The 19,598-nt window shown below is 35.9% G+C and overlaps 1 protein-coding gene across 3 annotated transcripts; it reads left to right on the plus strand.

Moving 5' to 3' along the window:
- Positions 1 to 5,985: 5,985 nt before the first annotated feature.
- Positions 5,986 to 19,335, plus strand: LOC140781584 (C2 domain-containing protein At1g53590-like). 3 transcript variants are annotated; one of them, XM_073127631.1, is made up of 12 exons: positions 5,986 to 6,192; positions 10,894 to 10,968; positions 11,129 to 11,272; positions 11,621 to 11,716; positions 11,836 to 11,952; positions 14,549 to 14,701; positions 14,791 to 14,832; positions 15,100 to 15,148; positions 17,150 to 17,242; positions 17,326 to 17,509; positions 17,805 to 17,931; positions 18,030 to 19,335. In XM_073127631.1, exons 1-12 carry the CDS (start codon positions 6,067 to 6,069, stop codon positions 18,519 to 18,521), a joined length of 1,698 nt encoding a protein of 565 aa, XP_072983732.1. In that variant the 5' UTR covers positions 5,986 to 6,066; the 3' UTR covers positions 18,522 to 19,335. The 3 variants fall into 3 exon arrangements, with proteins under 3 accessions (XP_072983732.1, XP_072983733.1, XP_072983734.1); XM_073127632.1 differs by having other exon boundaries at positions 17,153 to 17,242; XM_073127633.1 differs by lacking the exon at positions 11,836 to 11,952.
- The last annotated feature ends 263 nt before the right edge of the window (positions 19,336 to 19,598 follow it).

Below are 19,598 nucleotides of genomic sequence, written 5' to 3' on the forward strand. Positions count from 1 at the left end.
ACTCATAGCCACAATTATCTCTAGCAACCACCCTACTATATGGCCATCCACCACCACCCTTGGCCGTCTGCCACTCTAATGACCGCTACAACGTCAGATATTTACTATTTTGCCCTATTATGACTTTACTCTACTATTTTAATTATATCTTTTTATCCAGACATTCGATTGATGTGAAACTAGAGCCATTAGAACCCTATCTCATGAGAATACCACCACCTAAATTTTCATAATTTCTTACATCTGAATTGGTCTAGATCTAGTCCATAACATAGCATCACTATGATAGTAGGCTCGGACTGTAAGGATGGAAAGCGCTCCTCCTTGACCGGAGGAGGGGTTTTGTCTGACAAATTGGGTCTCCTCTCCACCTCCCTCATGATTTGATGTTGATGACCATGGTTGGGCTATTTCCACCATGGCCGTAACGAGCCAAGATAGCTGCCGTCAAGGCTTGGAGAGTCTTCTATTTTCTTTCAGAGCTCTCCTTCGATTCGACCAAAAATTCTTTAAAAAATGCCTTTGCTCATGCCAAATTGCTAGTGGTGGAGGGGGTGCTAAAGATACTCCCATAGGAATGGAGATGAGTTCCTGATCCTCCATGGTCTCTCCTTCCTCGTTCCTCTTGGATCGCGTGTTAATCATCGTTCGAGGAACATCTACTATGATCCATCGTTACGAACCAGATATGAACCGATCTGAAGGTAATAAAATTATAAAAATATAGATAGTGGTAGCCTCGTGAGTTAGAGTTCTAATGACTCTAATTTTACGCCAATCGGATATCTAGATAAAAATATATAATTAAAATAGTGGAGCAATATTTGAATGGGGCAAAATAGTAAATATCCGAAGTTGCGGTGGTCGTCGAAGGGTGGTGGACGACCAAGGGTGGTGGTGGAAGGCCGCATATTAGGGTGGTTGTTGGGGGTAGGTGGTGGCTAGGGTTTGGATGCTTGGAATGATTCTATGTTACGATCTACCCTTATGAAGATAAAGATAATATAATAGCTACGATAAAAATGGTAAATACGATAATAAGAAAATAATTAAACTCAATTAGTTCTCAATATTTAGATACTTGGATGCTTGTATTCCTAATGCCTAGCCCCTCTATATATAGAGGTCGAGCACAATGAGTCCTACTCGGACTTAGCCCTAAAGACTTATACGACTCAAATTAGGATTCGTCTTAGAGGCTTACATGACTTAATTAAATTTAGTTTAGTAACTTACATGACTTAATTGAACTTATCTTAGTGACTTACATGACTTAACTAGACTTACCTTAAGAACTTACATAAGCATGAATAAATTAAAAGATAAATATGCCCGATCTATCAAAGCCCAATATCTTCATGATACGACACAATTTGACCCAGTTCGCATCATCTCTGGTCGTGGATGTAATCGACAGATCTGCCCTCTTCTTATTGTTCCCATTTATTTCTTTATTGTTTTGTTTGTTCTTGTTCTGACAGGTTGCTCAAATGGAGCTTTCAATCAATTGAGGTATAATGGATGGACTCCGTCACTAATGTGCCTGTATTTCTTTTTGGGCATGCTAAATGCTCAACCTTTCAAGACTCATGTTTGTTTTTACTGTGTAGCTCTGGTTGGCCAAACAGACGGTTGATTCTAAGGATTTGCTCTATCTCCTCTTTCTCTTATTATGTATGAGAGCTTGTTCTTGATATGCTACTTTAATTATTATATCGTATGTAATACAGCCAAGTATGGGGATTGTTCTTAGGGTTCTTACCCTATTTTCTCTCTCCTTTTATGTATCAAGTTTGTAATTGGTTGATGAAATTAATGACATATCAGTCTGATGACTATTTTTCAACAAAAATAAAATCTATTTAAAATGGGCTTGAATCTGCTTATCAAGCAGTTTGAGCTTGAATTGCCTCAAATTAGGCTAAAATTGTTGAATTTTAATGCTGTGGCTCAAACTTGAAATTAATTTTAAGCGAAGAATAGATCTAGCTTGGCTCTATTACATCCCCCACTGGCAATAGTCATTATATAATGCAAGTAGAAGATTAAATTTTGGCTCTTAATAAGTCTCAAAGACTGATGAGACAATTTCTGGCCTTGCAAGTTCCAAGCAATTCGAGGATTATCTATACGTGTAGAATTATGAGACCGCAACTTTGAACATTTGGTAAAAATCTCTAAAACCACATATTAATACGATTTTCCTAAATAATGAACTATTATCATTTTGCTTCTCTCTCTTTCTCTCTTATTACTTTTATCTCTCTTTAATTTGTTGGTTAACGTTTACTTTTATTTATTTTTTTGATAATATATCTATTTGAAATTTTGACATCTTATACCTCAAAGTTAACTTTATATTAATTTGTGTTTTGATGTCATATCTCACAGATGACTTGACAATAGAAGTGATAACTTTTTCTTAATTAAAAAGGATGAGAAGTTTAAGCCGTGGTTGAAAGAGTGACATTGACGTCCCTCCACGACCGGCCTCGTCCACCTTTCTTTGTTAAATTAAATCCATGAAGGTGTCCACACTGAGACGACTACAAAGTATTTACTCCATATTTGGAACGGAAGAAGGATTGCCGGCTTATGCTTTGAGCCATCACTGAAACTATTTTCATAAAAAATATGAAATATTTTATCATTAACAACATTAAAAGGTTTGCAAACCCAATGAGTTAAATAGTTGTTCATTTTATTTCTTTTTTCGTTTGCAAAACTATCATTTGTTTTCATCTATCCAATCTTTCTCCGCTTTGTAACTACAACTTTTGGATTAATAAAGATTAATTTATTTATAAGACTTCTACTCTTGGTCTTTTACTTTTAATGTTTGAAATTTATAAACTATTCTTCTCTCTAAATATATTTACTTTTGATTTCAGTTATACTTTCTCTATTGATTTCTTCTCAATTTTCTTTTGATTCCCTCTAAATCTTCCTTGATAAATTTTTTTTGTTGCCTCAAGATTAGCTTTTGGATAACACACAACATTACCTCTATCATGAGTAATATATTTCTTAAATTTTCTAATTTTTTCCTTTGTAACATTTTCACAAAATTAATATTTCACTATGTTGGCATTATTCTTATTAGGAAGGTAACCATATTTCCACCCTAGATTAGTGGAGCCACCGGGCACAAAATATTCAAATGATTTTGATCCAGCCATAGAGTTTGAAAGGAATTAGTGACCATATTTGATTATCTATATTTTATATACAAAATTAGGGCAATTGGACAATCCACAAACTAATTAATAATTAATTCCTCTAGCATAAAACATTAATAGTAATTACTAAATAGCAATCTAGTTAACATTTTTTTCATGACAGTGTAGATTTTATATCTAAATAATGGATTGATCCACCTTCATGTGTGATTTGTAACTTAGAACTTGAATGCAAATCCTATGTCTCCCGACTTCAATAAAAAGATAATATATGATGTGATATGAAAATGTGAAAAAAGATATGGTTAGAATAAGAGATGAGATGTAGTCATAAAATCATGGGTGTTATTTGACAATTTCATTCTTTTCTAATGTAATCCGGGCTTGATCAGGTCATCTCACCGGAGAGATTGGGTTCACTAGGTCAAACCTGTTTATTGTAATATTAGTTGTTTACTATTTTTATGGAACTTCTGGCATTGGGCTCATGTGGTCAAATGTCCGGCCAACGATGTTCGGATGGTACAACATAAGAGTAGCTTTCGTCGAGGCATTTGAACACTCTAACCTGAGAGTAGTCTTCGTCGACGCATTTAAACTCAAAATCTGAGAGCAGCCTTTGAATGTCGTCTTATGGCATTCAAACGCTCAAACCCGAGAGTGCAGATTTAGAGTTTCGACAAAGTGTTCGAACACCTATCAATGGTGTTCAGACTTCTGACCCTGAGGTCATTTTATATTAGGGTTATTTTAAATGTTTTTGAATTTTTGCCATTTGTCTACTTTCTTCCTCCTCTAGCCTCCTCCTTGACCTCTTGATCTCCTTCCCTCTCATTTTATCGATCCAAGGCTGACGCCAACCCCTTCCTGCTCTCAACTATCAATCCCCTTAGTCTAATAGTAGCAGCTATCTTCTCCCTCTCCCTCAAACCCTAGGCCACCGACTAGATCCTCCCTTCTCATCCATTGGCCCCTCTTTCTCTTTAGGACCTGACCATCTATTCCCTCCTCTTCCCCTCTAAGAATTAGATCTACCCCATGTCATCATCATCTCCATTGCCCCTTCCACTTTCATCCTCTAAATCTCGTCACCTCCACTGATTTCATCACTTAATCATCCACTACCATCTCCACCAAAACCACCTTAGCTCGGTACACAACATTTTCATAATTATATTTTTGACTCTATGAACTATCACTTTATATTACTTTTATTCTTGAGAAAAAAGTGAACATGTACACTCCTAAATTATCTAATTGTATCACTAAGTCTCTTAATTAGAAATTATTTCAAAATTAATAACCTAATTATATGGATAAAAATGTTGTTTACTTTCTCTTCTCCCCTCCTCTTAGAAGTGGATTTTGAAGAAATTAAGAAAGACCAATTTACAGTTTGATATTTAGAGAAATTGCATAAAGACCACTAATAAAGAGGATAGAAGGATGTGGAAGGAAGACAAGAATATTTTTATCATTCTATTTAGTTGGTCAATTTTTTAAAATTATTTTTTTTTGAACTTTTAATGAAAGATTGATAGAGAGAACTTAGTGAGACATTTAAATAGTTTAAAGGGTCAATGTGTTTTTTTAATAAGTAAAAGTAATAACAAGACGATAGTTTAGGGGATCAAAATATAATTAACTCTTTTTAAATTCAAATGATATGACTAAGTCAGATTGGATCCACTCGCGGTGGCATTAGGTTCATTGGGATGAGCCTATTTATTTAGTTTGTGTTTGCTTGAGGAAATAAGGTCTTTTGCCAGAGGGGAGCGTTCGAACGCCAGGGATCTGCGTTCAAACGCCTGCACGCGTTCGCAAAGACAAGATCGGAAATTGCGCGTTCGAACGAAATCAGGCGCATTTCAACGCACCGTGGCAAGAATGATTGTTTTTTAGGGATTTATTTTTGTTGTTTGGATCAATAGGGTGAGTCTCTATAAATATGTGGAGGAAACCCTAATTGGATGATATCTAATAATTGCTTTGGCATTGTTGCCCCTTACCGCCCAAGTCCTTGGTCTTCTCCCTCTTTACTCCAAAAGAGTTCTCCTAGCACCTATCTAGCCATTGAAGGACTAACAAGCTAGGGTTCATCCAACCTTCGGCTGCTATTTGGCCAATATCTCAAAATCTAGTAATCCAAACCCTAAAATCTTATATTTGTTGGAAAGCTCTCTTCAAGGGCGACAACATATCTAAATTTCAGTAAGATCTAACAGCTAGATCCTTTGAAATTTTCTTCGAAAGTCACGTCCTCAAATTTATCCAGAATCATTACGGATCGGATCAAAATAGTTTCTAACACCAAACTTCTAATTCTACCTCTAATTGTCACAGTTTACAAATAATTTCATCATTTTCCACTTTTATCCTTTTCAAAAAAGATTGATATTTGATTTCAAAAATAAATAAAAAAATAACATTTTTACGTACTAAAAATAGTTTCATTTTTTTTAACTTGCTTTCTTATAAAAAGAGAATTATTTTACTGAAGTCAGTCACAAACTCTACTCTAGTAACTAAACCGCTGACATTAAAGGTATTCTCTGTAATGGTGGCTAAATTTTTAATATATTTCCTTTTTATTTTTTTAAAAGTAACTAATAACACCGTTAGTCAAAACAACAACCAACTACCCGTCGACACCCATACGAGACCATCCTTATCCGACCGTTTTCCCATCAGACGGCAGAGGTCCCTCCTTCTCCTGCTGACACGTTACTAACGCGTCCTAACTCAACGCCGTACGTGTTCTCCCACTCCTGGTCATCTTTTTGCTGCATTACTTAAAGAAAACAAAACCTACGAAGTTTTGCTCCTCCTTCCCTGAATTCATATTAACTTCTCTCTCTCGTCCTCCCTTCTTGGGTTTTATCGAGAAATGGGTATAATGGAGGTCTCGGTTATACACCACGTTGCCGTAGTGCTCGCCGTGCTCTGGATCGCTGCGTGGTCGGGGTGGTCTCATCCTCTGCTTTTCTTCATCGCTTTCTTGCATCTTTACGAGGTATGGAAGGAGATATTCTCTCTCATTTTTGCCTAATTTTAGTTTTTTTTTTCTTCGATTTAGTCTCCTCCGTGAATTTGAATTTTTTGTGTGGATCTTCCCCCTCATTGGAGAATTTTCGACCTTTGAAAGGTAAAACAGCCTATCTACAGCAGCGATGAGCAAGAAGTGGGTAGTGGGTACCTATCGACCTTAAAATTTCCAGAAGCCGTGTATAGTTGACGTTGAAATACTACTTTAAAAATGTCTTTATGGTTTACGAAAAGTTCTCATAAAAGGGTAACATGGTCATTTCACAATCCCAGTTAATTTATAGCTATAGTCAGAAAGAGTCCGGAGATCTGAATGAGAATTATAATATTATTGAAGAATGAAGAATGAAGAAAGAAGAGCAAAAGATCTTGGTTATCCTTTGGCTTCTGCGCCTCCCAATTGAGAACTCAATGATCCAACTAGTGGACCTGATAAATATCACTAATAGGATTCTAATCTAAAATCAAGTCAGTCGGTACTCTGGCAAAGTTTTGAAGTATTTAGACCCAATTGTACTGCATTCTCGGCTGGACATGTTTCCTTTACAGCCTTCGGCATGGATACCGTTGAGACATTCAGAAAATTTTCAGCCTGCACTAAACCCATGGATATTCCACTAGTGAAAATGTGAATTAAAATAAGGTGTGCAAGAAGGGTTGATTGTGAGAGATGCTTACATGGACACAAGTACACTTTTATTTTCTTTCGGTTTAGCAATTTTCCTAGATGGATTTGATCCATCTTGAATACTCTCCTTTAGTGAATCTCTTTTTCCTTCATTAAACTGAGAGCAAGTTAGTCCCACTAGGTTTTCATCCTTTTTATCTTCATTTTCTGCCAGCATTATAGTTAATTCATACTGTCTTCTATATCATAATTTTTGAGTCAGTCTATGCTTGATGAGCTGAAAGGTTCTTTGCATAAAAGCCAAGGTTCGAAAAATCGGGATCAGCCTTCTGGGAAAATGATAAGTATCGGCTGGATCAGCTATATCGGTTAGCCGGATCGGATCGAATTTTTTTTAATTACAAAAAATTCTAAATATTTTTTAAAAATGCAGAAATTTTTTTAAAAAATTAGAAAGCATGACAAAAAAATAAATAATAATAATTATTCACATATGAGCCCTAAAAATTAAACAAAGTACTAACTTACTCAAAAGTCAAAACTTTGATAAATACCGAGTTGGCTTTCGTAAATTTCTGTGGTCGTCTTTATCATAATTACCACAAGTTTGTAAATAATGGTGTCTAGGGCCTGATGCTCCAAAGAGTGATTACATCATATCATTCATATCAAATAGATCTTGTTGTCTCTGTGGTGGATAATAATCAATCTATTGATCTTTTGTCTGAGGATACTGAGGAGGATAATAATCAACATATGGATTATGTGATGGTTCGAAATAATAAATACTTGATAAACCATAGTCATAGGAAGCAACATCCTGATAACGACGTCGCTGATATGTATGTACATCCTCAGTTTCTCTGTCTTCAATCCCTATGCCTTCTTGACTTTCCTCAGCAAATGTAGAAGGACGATCTCACCACCAGGTGTATCATCAGGCACTAGTAGCTATACTATCTCTCGCTGCCGAACGACTTGTACTAGCCTCTGCTCTAGTCGTGGTTTCCCCCAATGCCTCATCTAACTATGGGCTATCTTTATCATCTAATAATCTATCTTCCACTTCTCTGATCCATGGAGTCAGGGGATCTTCTTCATCAAAAACATGATTTAAATCAATCAACTCATCATTTTTTCTTTCTTTTTAAATTTCTCTCCCTCAATCTCATATTATAATGATAAAATACTAATTTATCTAATCTTTCCATTGTCAGTCGATTACATGTTTTGGTGTGGATCAAGGAAAATGTAGTCCAATTTCTTTCACACTATTATGAAAATACAATTTGACTTAAGATCTTCTTTGCTATTGGTGTCAAATTTGACGCCTCCTCCCATTCATAAATGGACCACTATTTAGCTGGGCTGTTGTGAGATATAGCTGCAGCAACTTTAACAGTACTAAATTGGCCAGCTCTCAATCTATATTTCTCCATCTGAAATATATAATTGAATACATTTCATAAGAAATTGAATATATGGAAACTTGAAACAAATAATAATAAATTATTTAATTGAATAATAACTCACTTTTCTTTCACAAAGGATTTGCTTATGAATATCAGGTTCTAGTTTCCTGATTACTTTTCTAACTTTCAACAAGACTTCAGTATCATTATTGACATTTGTAGATAATTGAAATCTGGGATTCAAAAAATATCTTGTAGAAATTTAATAAACCAATGCTTACCAACAACAGGTATATCTCTATATAATTGTTTATTCCACCTGGAGTTAATCAACTTTTGCTATTTCCTATAACTTTTGCCAACATTTTTTTATTGACTCTTTTGTTAAGTCCATGGCCTCGTATAAGAAACCCATTTCGGACTTGGCATCACTGTCTACAATTTATAATACCTTGACAAGAGGTTCAAATATTACGGTGACAATTATAATACTGTGGAAAAATGCATTTCCAGAGTCATGTTTTTCAAAGCTTCACCTAAACTTTGATCTTTAGGTTTTATATTCTTAATTTTTGTAGACCACTCTACTGATGTAAATACCTGTATAATCTCATCTTTATATCACATTATGCTTTCCAGTGCCAGAAAATGAGTGGCAAATCTAGTGAGATCGGGTCTGATAATCTTTCTATCACTAGTCATTTGCCTAAGCAAATTAAGAACCCAACCATGATTATATATAAAATTTGTCAACCTTTGACCTTCATGTATTACTATATTAATTTTAGGATCTTTGGTAATATTTTTCAACATGAAATCAAGACAATGTGCAGCACATTGTGTCCAATATAAATATTGTCTTTTTATCATAAGTAATTATCCAACAATCTTATAATTTGCCCCATTATTAATAATCACTTGGACTACTTTTTTTTACCAATTTCTTCTACTACCTCATCAATCAACTGAAAAATATAATTTGCACTTTTAAAATGAGCAATAGCATCCATAGACTTCAAAAATATTGTCCCCATGCCTGAGTGCACTAGAAAATTAATTATATTTTTTCTGTTTTGTGTAGTCCACCCATCAGACATCAGTGTACAACCAAATTCATCCCAATATTTTTTAAAAGTCTCAATATAAGTGTGAAGCTCATCTACCTCTAAATCAAGATATTTAGTAGCAATATCTTTTGAACTAGGAGGCGGAATACCAGACCTTGAATAACATCCACCATAGTGTGATAATAAAGGCTATCAGCTATATTGAAAGGAATATGATTGTAGAAGAAAAATTTAGAAATAGCCCTACCAATATGTTTCTTTGCATTTTTTATCCTTTTGAGAGCTGTCTTGATAGTAGTTTATGTACGACCCCTTTTTCTCTGAAGATATGTATCCACCGATCTGATATTTTCAGACTCTGCTGTAAAACCCGTAACACCAGGAGTTCCAAAACTACTGCCCCTATATTCTCTTTCTCCCTGCATATTAACTGATCTAGATCTTTGAAAGCTATCACCAGATCATTCTCCCCACTCTGCTCACTGTTATCACTATCAATATTTTCATAATTATGCATCAATTTTTAACGAATTATTGACTCTCTTTTTTGTGCAGTTTGTTTATTCTTCTTTTTGTCTATTAGATGAGCCAACATTTGTCTTTTGACTTCTAAACTAACTTGAGTACAAACTGTTATATTTTCTTATCTTCTAGTCAAATGTTCTTTTAGATGGCTGGCACCACCACTCATTTTCTTTCAGATGATTGCACAACAACAAAAAGAGCTAGTTTAAAAGCTAGTACAGATGAACAAGTAACTAACTCCTTTGAAGATAAGATTACTCTAATTATGTGCCTTACTGTCCAAAGTTGTAGGAAACTATGGCTGATTCAGGACTTGATGCAACATAACCTCCAAAAGATAAAATAATAACACCATCACAGAGCTAGTTATTGTCTTCTTATATTAAATATATTTAGATCATAAACTAACTGCAACAAATATCAAACTGCATTATTAGTTAATTCCACGAAGTTGGTTTGCTAGTTGCAGGTATTGTAAGTCACAAATTGTAGTTGAATAAGATGCCCTAATTAACTAACTGAGTCTGCTGCAAAGAAAACTACCTTGATTGATCTCTGATATATCAAATGAAGTAAATGATGGATCTCCTTGAGATTTGCTAGATTACATTAATCAATATCATAAAGTGATAAGACAGTAGAAATTTGATTGATATTGATAATGAGTAAATTATCCTACAGTCTTTGTTGTTAAATGCTTGATTCAGGTGGACAATTTGGTTTGATATTTGGATTACTCAAGCACTTAATTGTGTTGACATCTTCATAACAAGCTGGAGAGAACATTATATATCAGTAGCTGACCACAGGATATGATTCAGAACAAACATTGTCTTTCTAATTCTTTTTTGCCACCTCTCAGCTTGAGCATAACCTGCCATTTTCTCTTAAAATGAGCTTGTTTCATTGGTATTTTTTTTTTCTTTTGTATGTTCTTTCTATGAACATATCTATGATTGGTTTACCAGAATATATACTGTTGTAGAATGTTGCTGATGGGTCACTCTAATTTGTTACATCTTCATCCTTTCCTATAGGTGAATGAGAAGTATTCAGTAAGATTGCGGAGTCGAATACAATACGAAGAGAGAAAATGTGCCAACCAACAAAGGGTATGTAGAACCGTGTTCTTAATCAATGTTGATCATAAATCCTGATAGAACTTGCAAGTTCCACTTTCTCTGATGAATGAACTTCCAAATTTCTTTATGTTGGTTAGTGAGCTTGGCATCTAATTGGAGTAGCTCTCGTTCATGTTCTTTTATTGGTCAGGTTCTCTCTGATACGGAATCAGTAAGGTGGTTAAATCATGCTGCTGAAAAGATCTGGCCTATATGCATGGAGAATATTATATCCCAACATTTTCTGTTGCCCATTACACCATGGTTCTTGGACAAATTCAAACCTTGGACAGTAGTAAGTTTCTCTCATAAATTTTTTTTTTTCATCCAATCTGTAAACATATTTTTTAGTTACATACTTCCATCTACTCGTGTTGCCTCTCTTAAAAACGTAATCAACTGTTATCTAGCATTTCTTGCCGCTTAAATATTTCTCCAAATTTATAAGATAACTTGATTGGATTTTCCAATATTGTTGTCTTTTTCTTTTCCTATACTAGCTTAACTGTATGTTCCTCTTCAGTAAATGAATTTCTAAGTCCCTCTCGCTCTCTTTTCCTCTGTTCTCAATATGCCTCTGGGCAAATAATATTTTATGCTAAATTTGTTTCATGATCCAAACTTTACACAATTGCATTTGTAGGGAAAAGCAGTTATTCAGCACCTTTATTTGGGGAGGAATCCACCTACTTTTACAGATATAAGGGTTCTTCATCAATCAGCAGATGATGATCATTTGGTACATACATATCTTTCTTGTACATTTATCACTGACAGCTATACTATTATGGGTCTTCATGAGGTTTTTTTTTCGTATCAATATATCTAGGACCTTTTAAGATATGATAGTTATTGCAGGTTCTCGAGTTAGGAGTGAATTTTCTCTCCGCAGAAGATATGAGTGCAATACTTGCAATGCAAGCGTTTGGCATTACAGCAAATATGCATGTAACTGGTATGCATGTTGAAGGAAAGGTAGAGAAATTAATTTGTTTTTGCTTTGAGGTTGAAAATTCTAAAAGACTTATACATAAGGAGTCCATAATCTTTGATGTGATTTAGGTCTAATTAGATGTCTCACGGGGACATTGGACTCGATAGATCGAGTCTATTTAATTTATTTATCTTATTAGCTTATGTGATTTAGTTAAAGTCGTAGTAAGCTAGAACATGTTTAATTAGCTAAGTTCAATTAAGTTAAGCTTTATATAGTTTTGAAAGAATATTCATCAGATATTAGTGAGACGTTCAAATAATATGAAACCAGATGAATAAGATCGGTGACATATTTCGAGTTTCTTCATATTCAGACTTTATCTGGGGCAAATCAGTGAACTAACTCGAGAAAGATATAGAGACTGGTTTAGCTAAGTTTATTACTTTGTGTCTTATTAGGTTTAGGATTCTTTTATTTTATTCTCCATAAATAAGGCCTTTTGGGTTGTATCTTAAGCATACATTGAATAAAACATTGAGATTATTTCTAGCCTTAGATTATCTTAGGAGTAAGAGTAACATAGGAGTCGAAGTAAATTAGTCTTCCTTCATTACCACCACTGTTACCCATCTTCTCTCTCTCCATAGTGCTCCACTACCTTTCACCTTTATCACTATCGTTGGTCACCTCTATTTGCCTCTTAAAACCCCTTGTTGCGGATCGATTCTAGTCGAATCATAATAATTTGGTATCAGAGCAGTTGTTATCCTTGGACGAGATGGCAACTACTCATAGAATGGTGGCACAATTGGCCAGGGAGACTTCCACTGCTTGGGATCCACCAATGGTAGCCGATGTGGCACTTGAGATCAGCACCTTACCATCGGAACCTCTGATCCCACCTCTGTCGACTGCTCAATTGAAGTTGTTGCAAGCCTTGCTGGCAATCCAGGCATCCATGGCAAAGATGGTGACGATTCTCTGTGAGATCTGCAGACCGCAAATGTCTAAAAATCAGTCGAAGTGGCGCGCGGCTGAATTGTGGCTGCTCGGTGCACCGCAAAGGTTGAACCAGCACGCACCGTACTGATCGATAGGGAGGAGATACTAAGTTTTAGGGCAGACCCAATCCTTGGGCACACACCTAAGGCTCGGCCCAATCGAGGACTGACCTGTTAGATTATGCGCCACTAGCTAAAATCGCAACTCATCCGACGACTAGGGCTTGGTCTTATCCGACGGTGCCTAGGACTTGGCCCGAACCACCTATGCATAGGGCTTGGACCGAGCCACCTACAATTAGTGTCTGGCATGAACCATAATAGGCTATCACCTGGTTTGAGTTGTCCGCACCAAGACTTTGGCTCGAACCACCTGTGGCTAGGATTTGGCCCGAGCCACTCTCAGTTAGGGCAAACTATGGTCCGAACCAATGGGTCTTAGAGCAGAATCCATCATGGGGCCTCCCATCAACATGATAGATGGGACCCACACAGAGATCGAGGACGTGCGGTTCGAGAGCAACGGAAGGTCTGGAAATCACCATGGACACCTTGAGGATAAGGTGGTTAGAAGCATGGTGGAGTGATGTAATCTGAGTCTAATCGGATCACCTCATGGGGACATTGGGCTCGATGAATCTAGTCTATTAACTTATTTATCTTATTAGCTTATGTAATTTCGTTAGAGTTTTAGTAAGCTAGAACTTATTTAATTAGCTAGGTCAAGTTAAGTTAAGTTTTGGATAATTCTGAAAAAATATTCACCTGATATTTGTGTGATGTCCAAATAATATGAAATTAGATGGATAAGATCGGCAACGTCATCATCTACAACTTTCGTATTCGGAGTTTCTTGCAATTCGGATTCTATCTAGGGCAGAACGGAGAACCAATTGAGAAAGATATGGAGACTAGTTTAGCTAAATTTATTAGTTTGTGCATTATTAGGTTTAGGATCTTTTTATTTTATTCTCTATAAATAACCCTTTATGGCTTGTATCTTAGAGATACATATAAAGCATTGAGATTATCTTTAGTCTTAGATTATCTTAGGAGTAAGAATAACATCAGAGTAGCTATAAGAGTAATCACTACTGTCGACCACCTCTAATCGACACTTAGACCCCCTTGTTTCCGATCGATCCTAGTCGGACAATAACAGTCTTTACCACTCAACTTTCCTGCATTAAAGACAGTAGTGATTATTTTCTATGTGATATTTGTTGACTAATAACCATCAAGATGAAAAATGTTTTTTCAAATTAAGTACCCTGTTAAAAAAACATAATTTTTAGGGTATATAGACCTATTCTACTTAAGTTCAGGCAAGTTATTAAAAGTATCAGATACTGAGTTTTGACTTGTCCCTAGATCCTTTTAAGTCGATGTTCTCTCCAAACTGACTTGTTTTATTTATCTTTCACTTTTATCTCTCTTGCTGTTGGTGTTGCATGTTTTACCTGCAGATTAATTTTGTTTATTGTTCTATTCAGAAATGGAGTGGTGCAAAGAAAAAAGTAAAGAATTGCATAATCTAATTTAAGATTTTGTAGAACTATTTGACAAATTGAGGAACATAATAGTTAACTGAAGGCATTTTATTCTGAAAAAAAACTACACTTTCTTTACGTAGGTCCATCTGGGTGTGAAATTTCTCAGGCACTGGCCATTTGTTGGACGTGTCAGAGTATGCTTTGTTGAGCCTCCATATTTCCAGATGACCGTGAAACCAATATTTAATCGTGGTCTCGATGTAACAACATTTCCCGGAATTTCAGGATGGCTTGTAAGATTTTCTTTTAATTTATGGCTGTTAATCATAATAATGTTATGCTTACCTAGTTTTCTCAGTATCTTTATCTATTGGTTTCGCAGGATAATTTATTAAATGTTGCATTTGGGGAGACGCTTATTGAGGTTAGTTTTATAGGGTTGGAGAGAATTTGATGATGATTATTTAATTGAAGGAGATATGAAATAAATTAGTCATTGTAGCTCAGATTTCTTAAATTATGACAGATAATAAATTTTCATTTAGTTTTTAAGAAGACTCTGTTTGTTTCCCAGATTTCAGCATCAAAGTATCAAACATAAAGATAAAATGTTGATTCCTAATTTTGGCTGTGTGCTATCTAAACTTTGGCTTTACATCAAAATCTTATTCTAGTCTCATGCCCCTTGCAGCCTAACATGCTTGTGATTGATGTGGAAAATTTTGCTTCAGCAGCCACAGGTAACATAAAAGACTTTAGTGTATGATTTATATTCTGGGACTTTCCTTATAAATCAATCCTATATCGAAAATAAGTCCAATGTTTATCATATTAAGTTGCTCTTCTATAACATATGTCAAGTGATGACAATTTTAAACATCTTGGCTATACATCCTACTTTGTTGGTTATCATTAATGAAATATAGAGGGAAAGTATATTGTTAGTGAGACAATGCTAGGTAGTCCGAAGCACACTTACAAACCGAGACATGCTCATGTATCGAATGCCATAAGATCCCTTATCCATTTTGTAGCAACTCGATGTTTATTTGTTCACCCATGACAGTGTGATGTAGGACAACGTCTCGGCAGAGTTGAGAAGAAGTAGGAAAAAATAATCAAACCCGTAGAATCCACCAATCGGGGTGTCGGAATCCACCAACAAACATTCAATATGCAAAAGCTCTTAAAATATTCATTAACCCATAAAAGATGATTGCAAGCCTTTATATAGGCAAAATAAAGTAAAAGATAAAAAGACGAAAATAGCCCTAGAAGGTGGCTAGTCACAACCCTCGTTAAGCCAAAAGGCTACTGGTGCAACCCTTTTTTGCCTACGAGAATAAACGTAACAAAAAGTGGTGTCCCCACTAACTCTCCCGGGGTGGAAGAAACTCGACTTAGTCGAGTGGCTATAATAGTACTCTAAAATGTCAGGGTCAAGCTGCTGTAACTCCTCGCGAGTGATCCACGTATAATCAGACTCTGGTCGCCCGTGCCATCAAATGAGAAAATGATGAACCCCTCCTTCTGTAGTAGATGTTATTTGATCATCCAAAATAGTGTCTATCTTTTCTTGTGATGTGGATGGAAAAGCAGAAGTGGTATGTGGCACAGCAGGGATGTTTGGAAGGGTAGTAGATGTAGCATAAGTTTCAGTGGGGATGTGCATAGGTGGTTGGTAGGCTGCTAGATCCTCAATATTAAAAGTACAACTAATGCTATAATCAGGAGGAATATCAATGACATAAGCATTATCACCTACATGTTTCAGAACTTGGAAAGGTCCTGCACTACGGGCATGCAACTTCCGAACAGCTCCTAAAGGGAATCGTTCGGGTCTGAGACGAATCATAACATGATCTCCAACATCGAACTCCTTGGCATATTTGTGCAAGTCGGCATATATTTTATATTGGTGATTACTTGCCTCAATTCGCTTAGTGATCTATTGATGCAAAGAATGAACATGATGTGCAAATGCTTCGGGCAGACTCGAGACTCTAGAATGAGCTGACATAGGCGATAGATCTAGAGGTTTGCGTGCTTTAAAACCATAAACAACTTCAAATGGGCTCATGCCAATAGACCTATTAATGGAGTTATTATATACAAATTGAGCTATAAGAAGAATGGCATCCTAGTTTTTGTTATGATTATCCACGAGACAGCGCAAAAGATTTCTAAGACTATGATTAACGACCTCAGTTTGACCGTCGATTTGAGGATGATATGCAGTAGAAAATTTTAATTTTGTGCCAATCATGTGCCATAAAGTTTTCCAAAAATAGCTCATAAAGTGAACATCCCGGTCGCAACCATATGCCATAAGATGATTGCAAGCCTTTATATAGGCAAAATAAAGTAAAAGATAAAAAGACGAAAATAGCCTTAGAAGGTGGCTAGTCATAACCCTCGTTAAGCTAAAGGGCTACGGGTGCAGCTCTTTTGTGCCTATGAGAATAAACGTGACGAAAAGTGGTGTCCCCACCACAGTGCCTAACATCTTGAATGAGAATGTGAAAAAAAGCGCATTTTAGAGAGGGAATAGCTTTTTGTGCTTATCTTTTCATGCACATTTTATGAATCCTTTTCTCTCTTGTGAATTAAGAATAGTGAGAGTTTTACTTTTTCCTAATCATGAACTTTGGGAAACAATATGATTTCTTGTTGAGTTTGGCCTCTTAGATCTATTACCTTTGAGGTTGTTCTGAATCAATTTTTGCTGTAAAATTTGTCAGAAGATTGGTTCTCTGTTGATGAGAAACCTCCAATTGCTTATGTTAAACTGGAGATAATAGAAGGAGCTGACCTGAAACCCTCCGATTTAAATGGTAAGCTATGGCATCACTCTTCTTTTTGCAGATGTAAAAGTTTTTTTTTTTTCTAAATGTTTATTATGAAATGGACTACCCAGGACTTTCTGATCCATATTTGAAAGGTCAGCTTGGGCATTCCAGATTCCAGACGGAAATTAAGTGGAAAACATTAAATCCAAGGTGGATAGAAGAAGTTAAAATTCCAATCAGATCATGGGAAGCACCTAATATGCTTACTCTTCAAGTTCTTGATAAAGATCGTATGTATGATGACAAGCTCGGGTATGTTCTTGTTTCTACATTTTTCGAGTAGTAAATAATTTTAACATGGTAAGAAAAAGTCCAGTTCATGTTGAAATATTCCTTTTATACTGTCAAAAGAACAACTAGATAAGCCCAGTTGCATCAAGATTTTGGAGGCTATTTTTTTTATTTCTTGTGAGATATTCTAATAACGTAGCAAACCATGCTATCTTTTTGTTTTCTTTGTAATCATTCCAATCCTTGAAGACATGCTTAACAGTCTTGCTCTTATTATTTCCTTCTGTCTTGCTTTGACTCTTATCACTCTTTCCAGAGTTTGTTCTCTAAACATTGATAACTTAAGGGGTGGAGAAAGACATGACAAATGGTTGTCATTAAGGAATATTAAGATGGGCAGGATTCACATTGCAGTAACTGTACTTGAAGTTGATTTGGAAAAGGTATGTTCTTTTCTACTGCTTCAGACATGTCAAAATGGTAATAGCTAGAAAAGTATTGTCGAACTTGAAAGCTCCATTTTAAAATAGAACTCCTACAGGTGAAAGATTCTAACAAAGAAATCTCTGAGGGCATTGAGATTGAGACCAAGAGATCAAGCTTTCTTGACAAAAATGCATCTTTGGAGGCATACCGAAAGATGGCAGATGAGTTTGAGCGCATCAACATCAAGGGACAAGATAAGATAGGAGTATGGATCCATCACCATGGCAGTTGTGTTTCCCAAACATGGGAGTCTCGAAAAGGACGAGTGCAGTATATGAAGACTCAAGCTGATGAAACTATTGATCGCAGTGAAAACAACAATGATGAGAACACGTATGGAAGTAAATATCCTCGACTTGGCAAAGTGCGAAGAAGTCTAGGCAAGTTTGTTTCTGTGTTTCATAGTAGTACAAAGGAGAGTCCAAGAGAGAGTAGCAACAGGCATATTCCAACTCCACGTCCAAATCTCGGGCCAGTTGGAGAGAAGCGGACATCAATCAAGCTCATCGTGGATGAAGCTATTGCTGGCCATAGTGGAGAAGGGTAAGGCAATACCAGGCTAAGACAAGAACATGGTAAAACTGGTGGCAACCAAATATTGGCAGTGTATGGAAATTTGAAAGGATCCAGTTAAAAGGAAAGAGGACCAATTGCTGAGAGATACTGGATGAAAATGAGGGGTGATCAATCGCGTACTAGGAGGTTCCCTAAAAGGATATCAGTTCCTCTGACGACCATGATAACAAAATCATTATTGCAAGAGAAGTTTAGAATGTCACAAAGTTTTTATGCAGATTGGGATGCATTAAGTTCTGCATTAGAATACGAAGTTTGTAAGGGTATCCTAGTATATGAGGCTCTCAACTATGTAGGGTCTGAGGAGAACAGATGCATGCAATTTTACACTCATTTACAAGGAGTTTGTTTTCAAGACTTGTCATCACCCAAAGTGACGCACTCAGTTTGAAGTTTGTAAGAAGTTTGCTTATTGGTATGTTCAAATATGCAAATAGAACAGCTTAGGGAGGATCAAATACTGGAGTTTATGAAGGTGTGATGAAGGTGTGTAAAAGAAACGAAAAATGGTTTACAAGCTTTGAAATCATCCGTTGCTCTTGGTAAGAGACTGCAGGATTTCAGGAATAAAGAAAAGTAACTGAAGACCTGATAAGATTGAGGTATGAGCGCATTTTTGGACTCTTGAAATCTATTTTCAAAGAGGTTATTTTATCAGATTTGTTATCCGGAACAGTAATTGAGATATTCCAATGGCTATTGTACTGCAAATTGGTTGTCCTGAAATCTATTAATCCTTGTGCTCCATATTTTGAGAAGAAATCCAGATTAAGATTTTAAATTTATGGTATGATTGAAGGTAATCTTTCTCGAAGATTGAGATCTTGCCAAATTCTTTAACAAGCTTATTGGTCAGTAAGTTCGGTTAGATTTCATCAGTTAACTTGAATTTAGGGATCTTCTCAAATTCTTAGCCAACTTTCTAGTAGAAAGGGTGAATGCTTACCAATTGGTGGGTGAATGGCAATCCTTTATATTTATTTAACAGAAAAAGAAGAATGGCAATCCTTTGTTCTAACGTTTTGCATTTTTTTTTATATGGCTGTCA

This window comes from Typha latifolia, chromosome 2, assembly GCF_019914945.1.
Source record: "Typha latifolia isolate L0001 chromosome 2, TyphaL0001v2, whole genome shotgun sequence".
Lineage (NCBI taxonomy): Eukaryota > Viridiplantae > Streptophyta > Magnoliopsida > Poales > Typhaceae > Typha > Typha latifolia.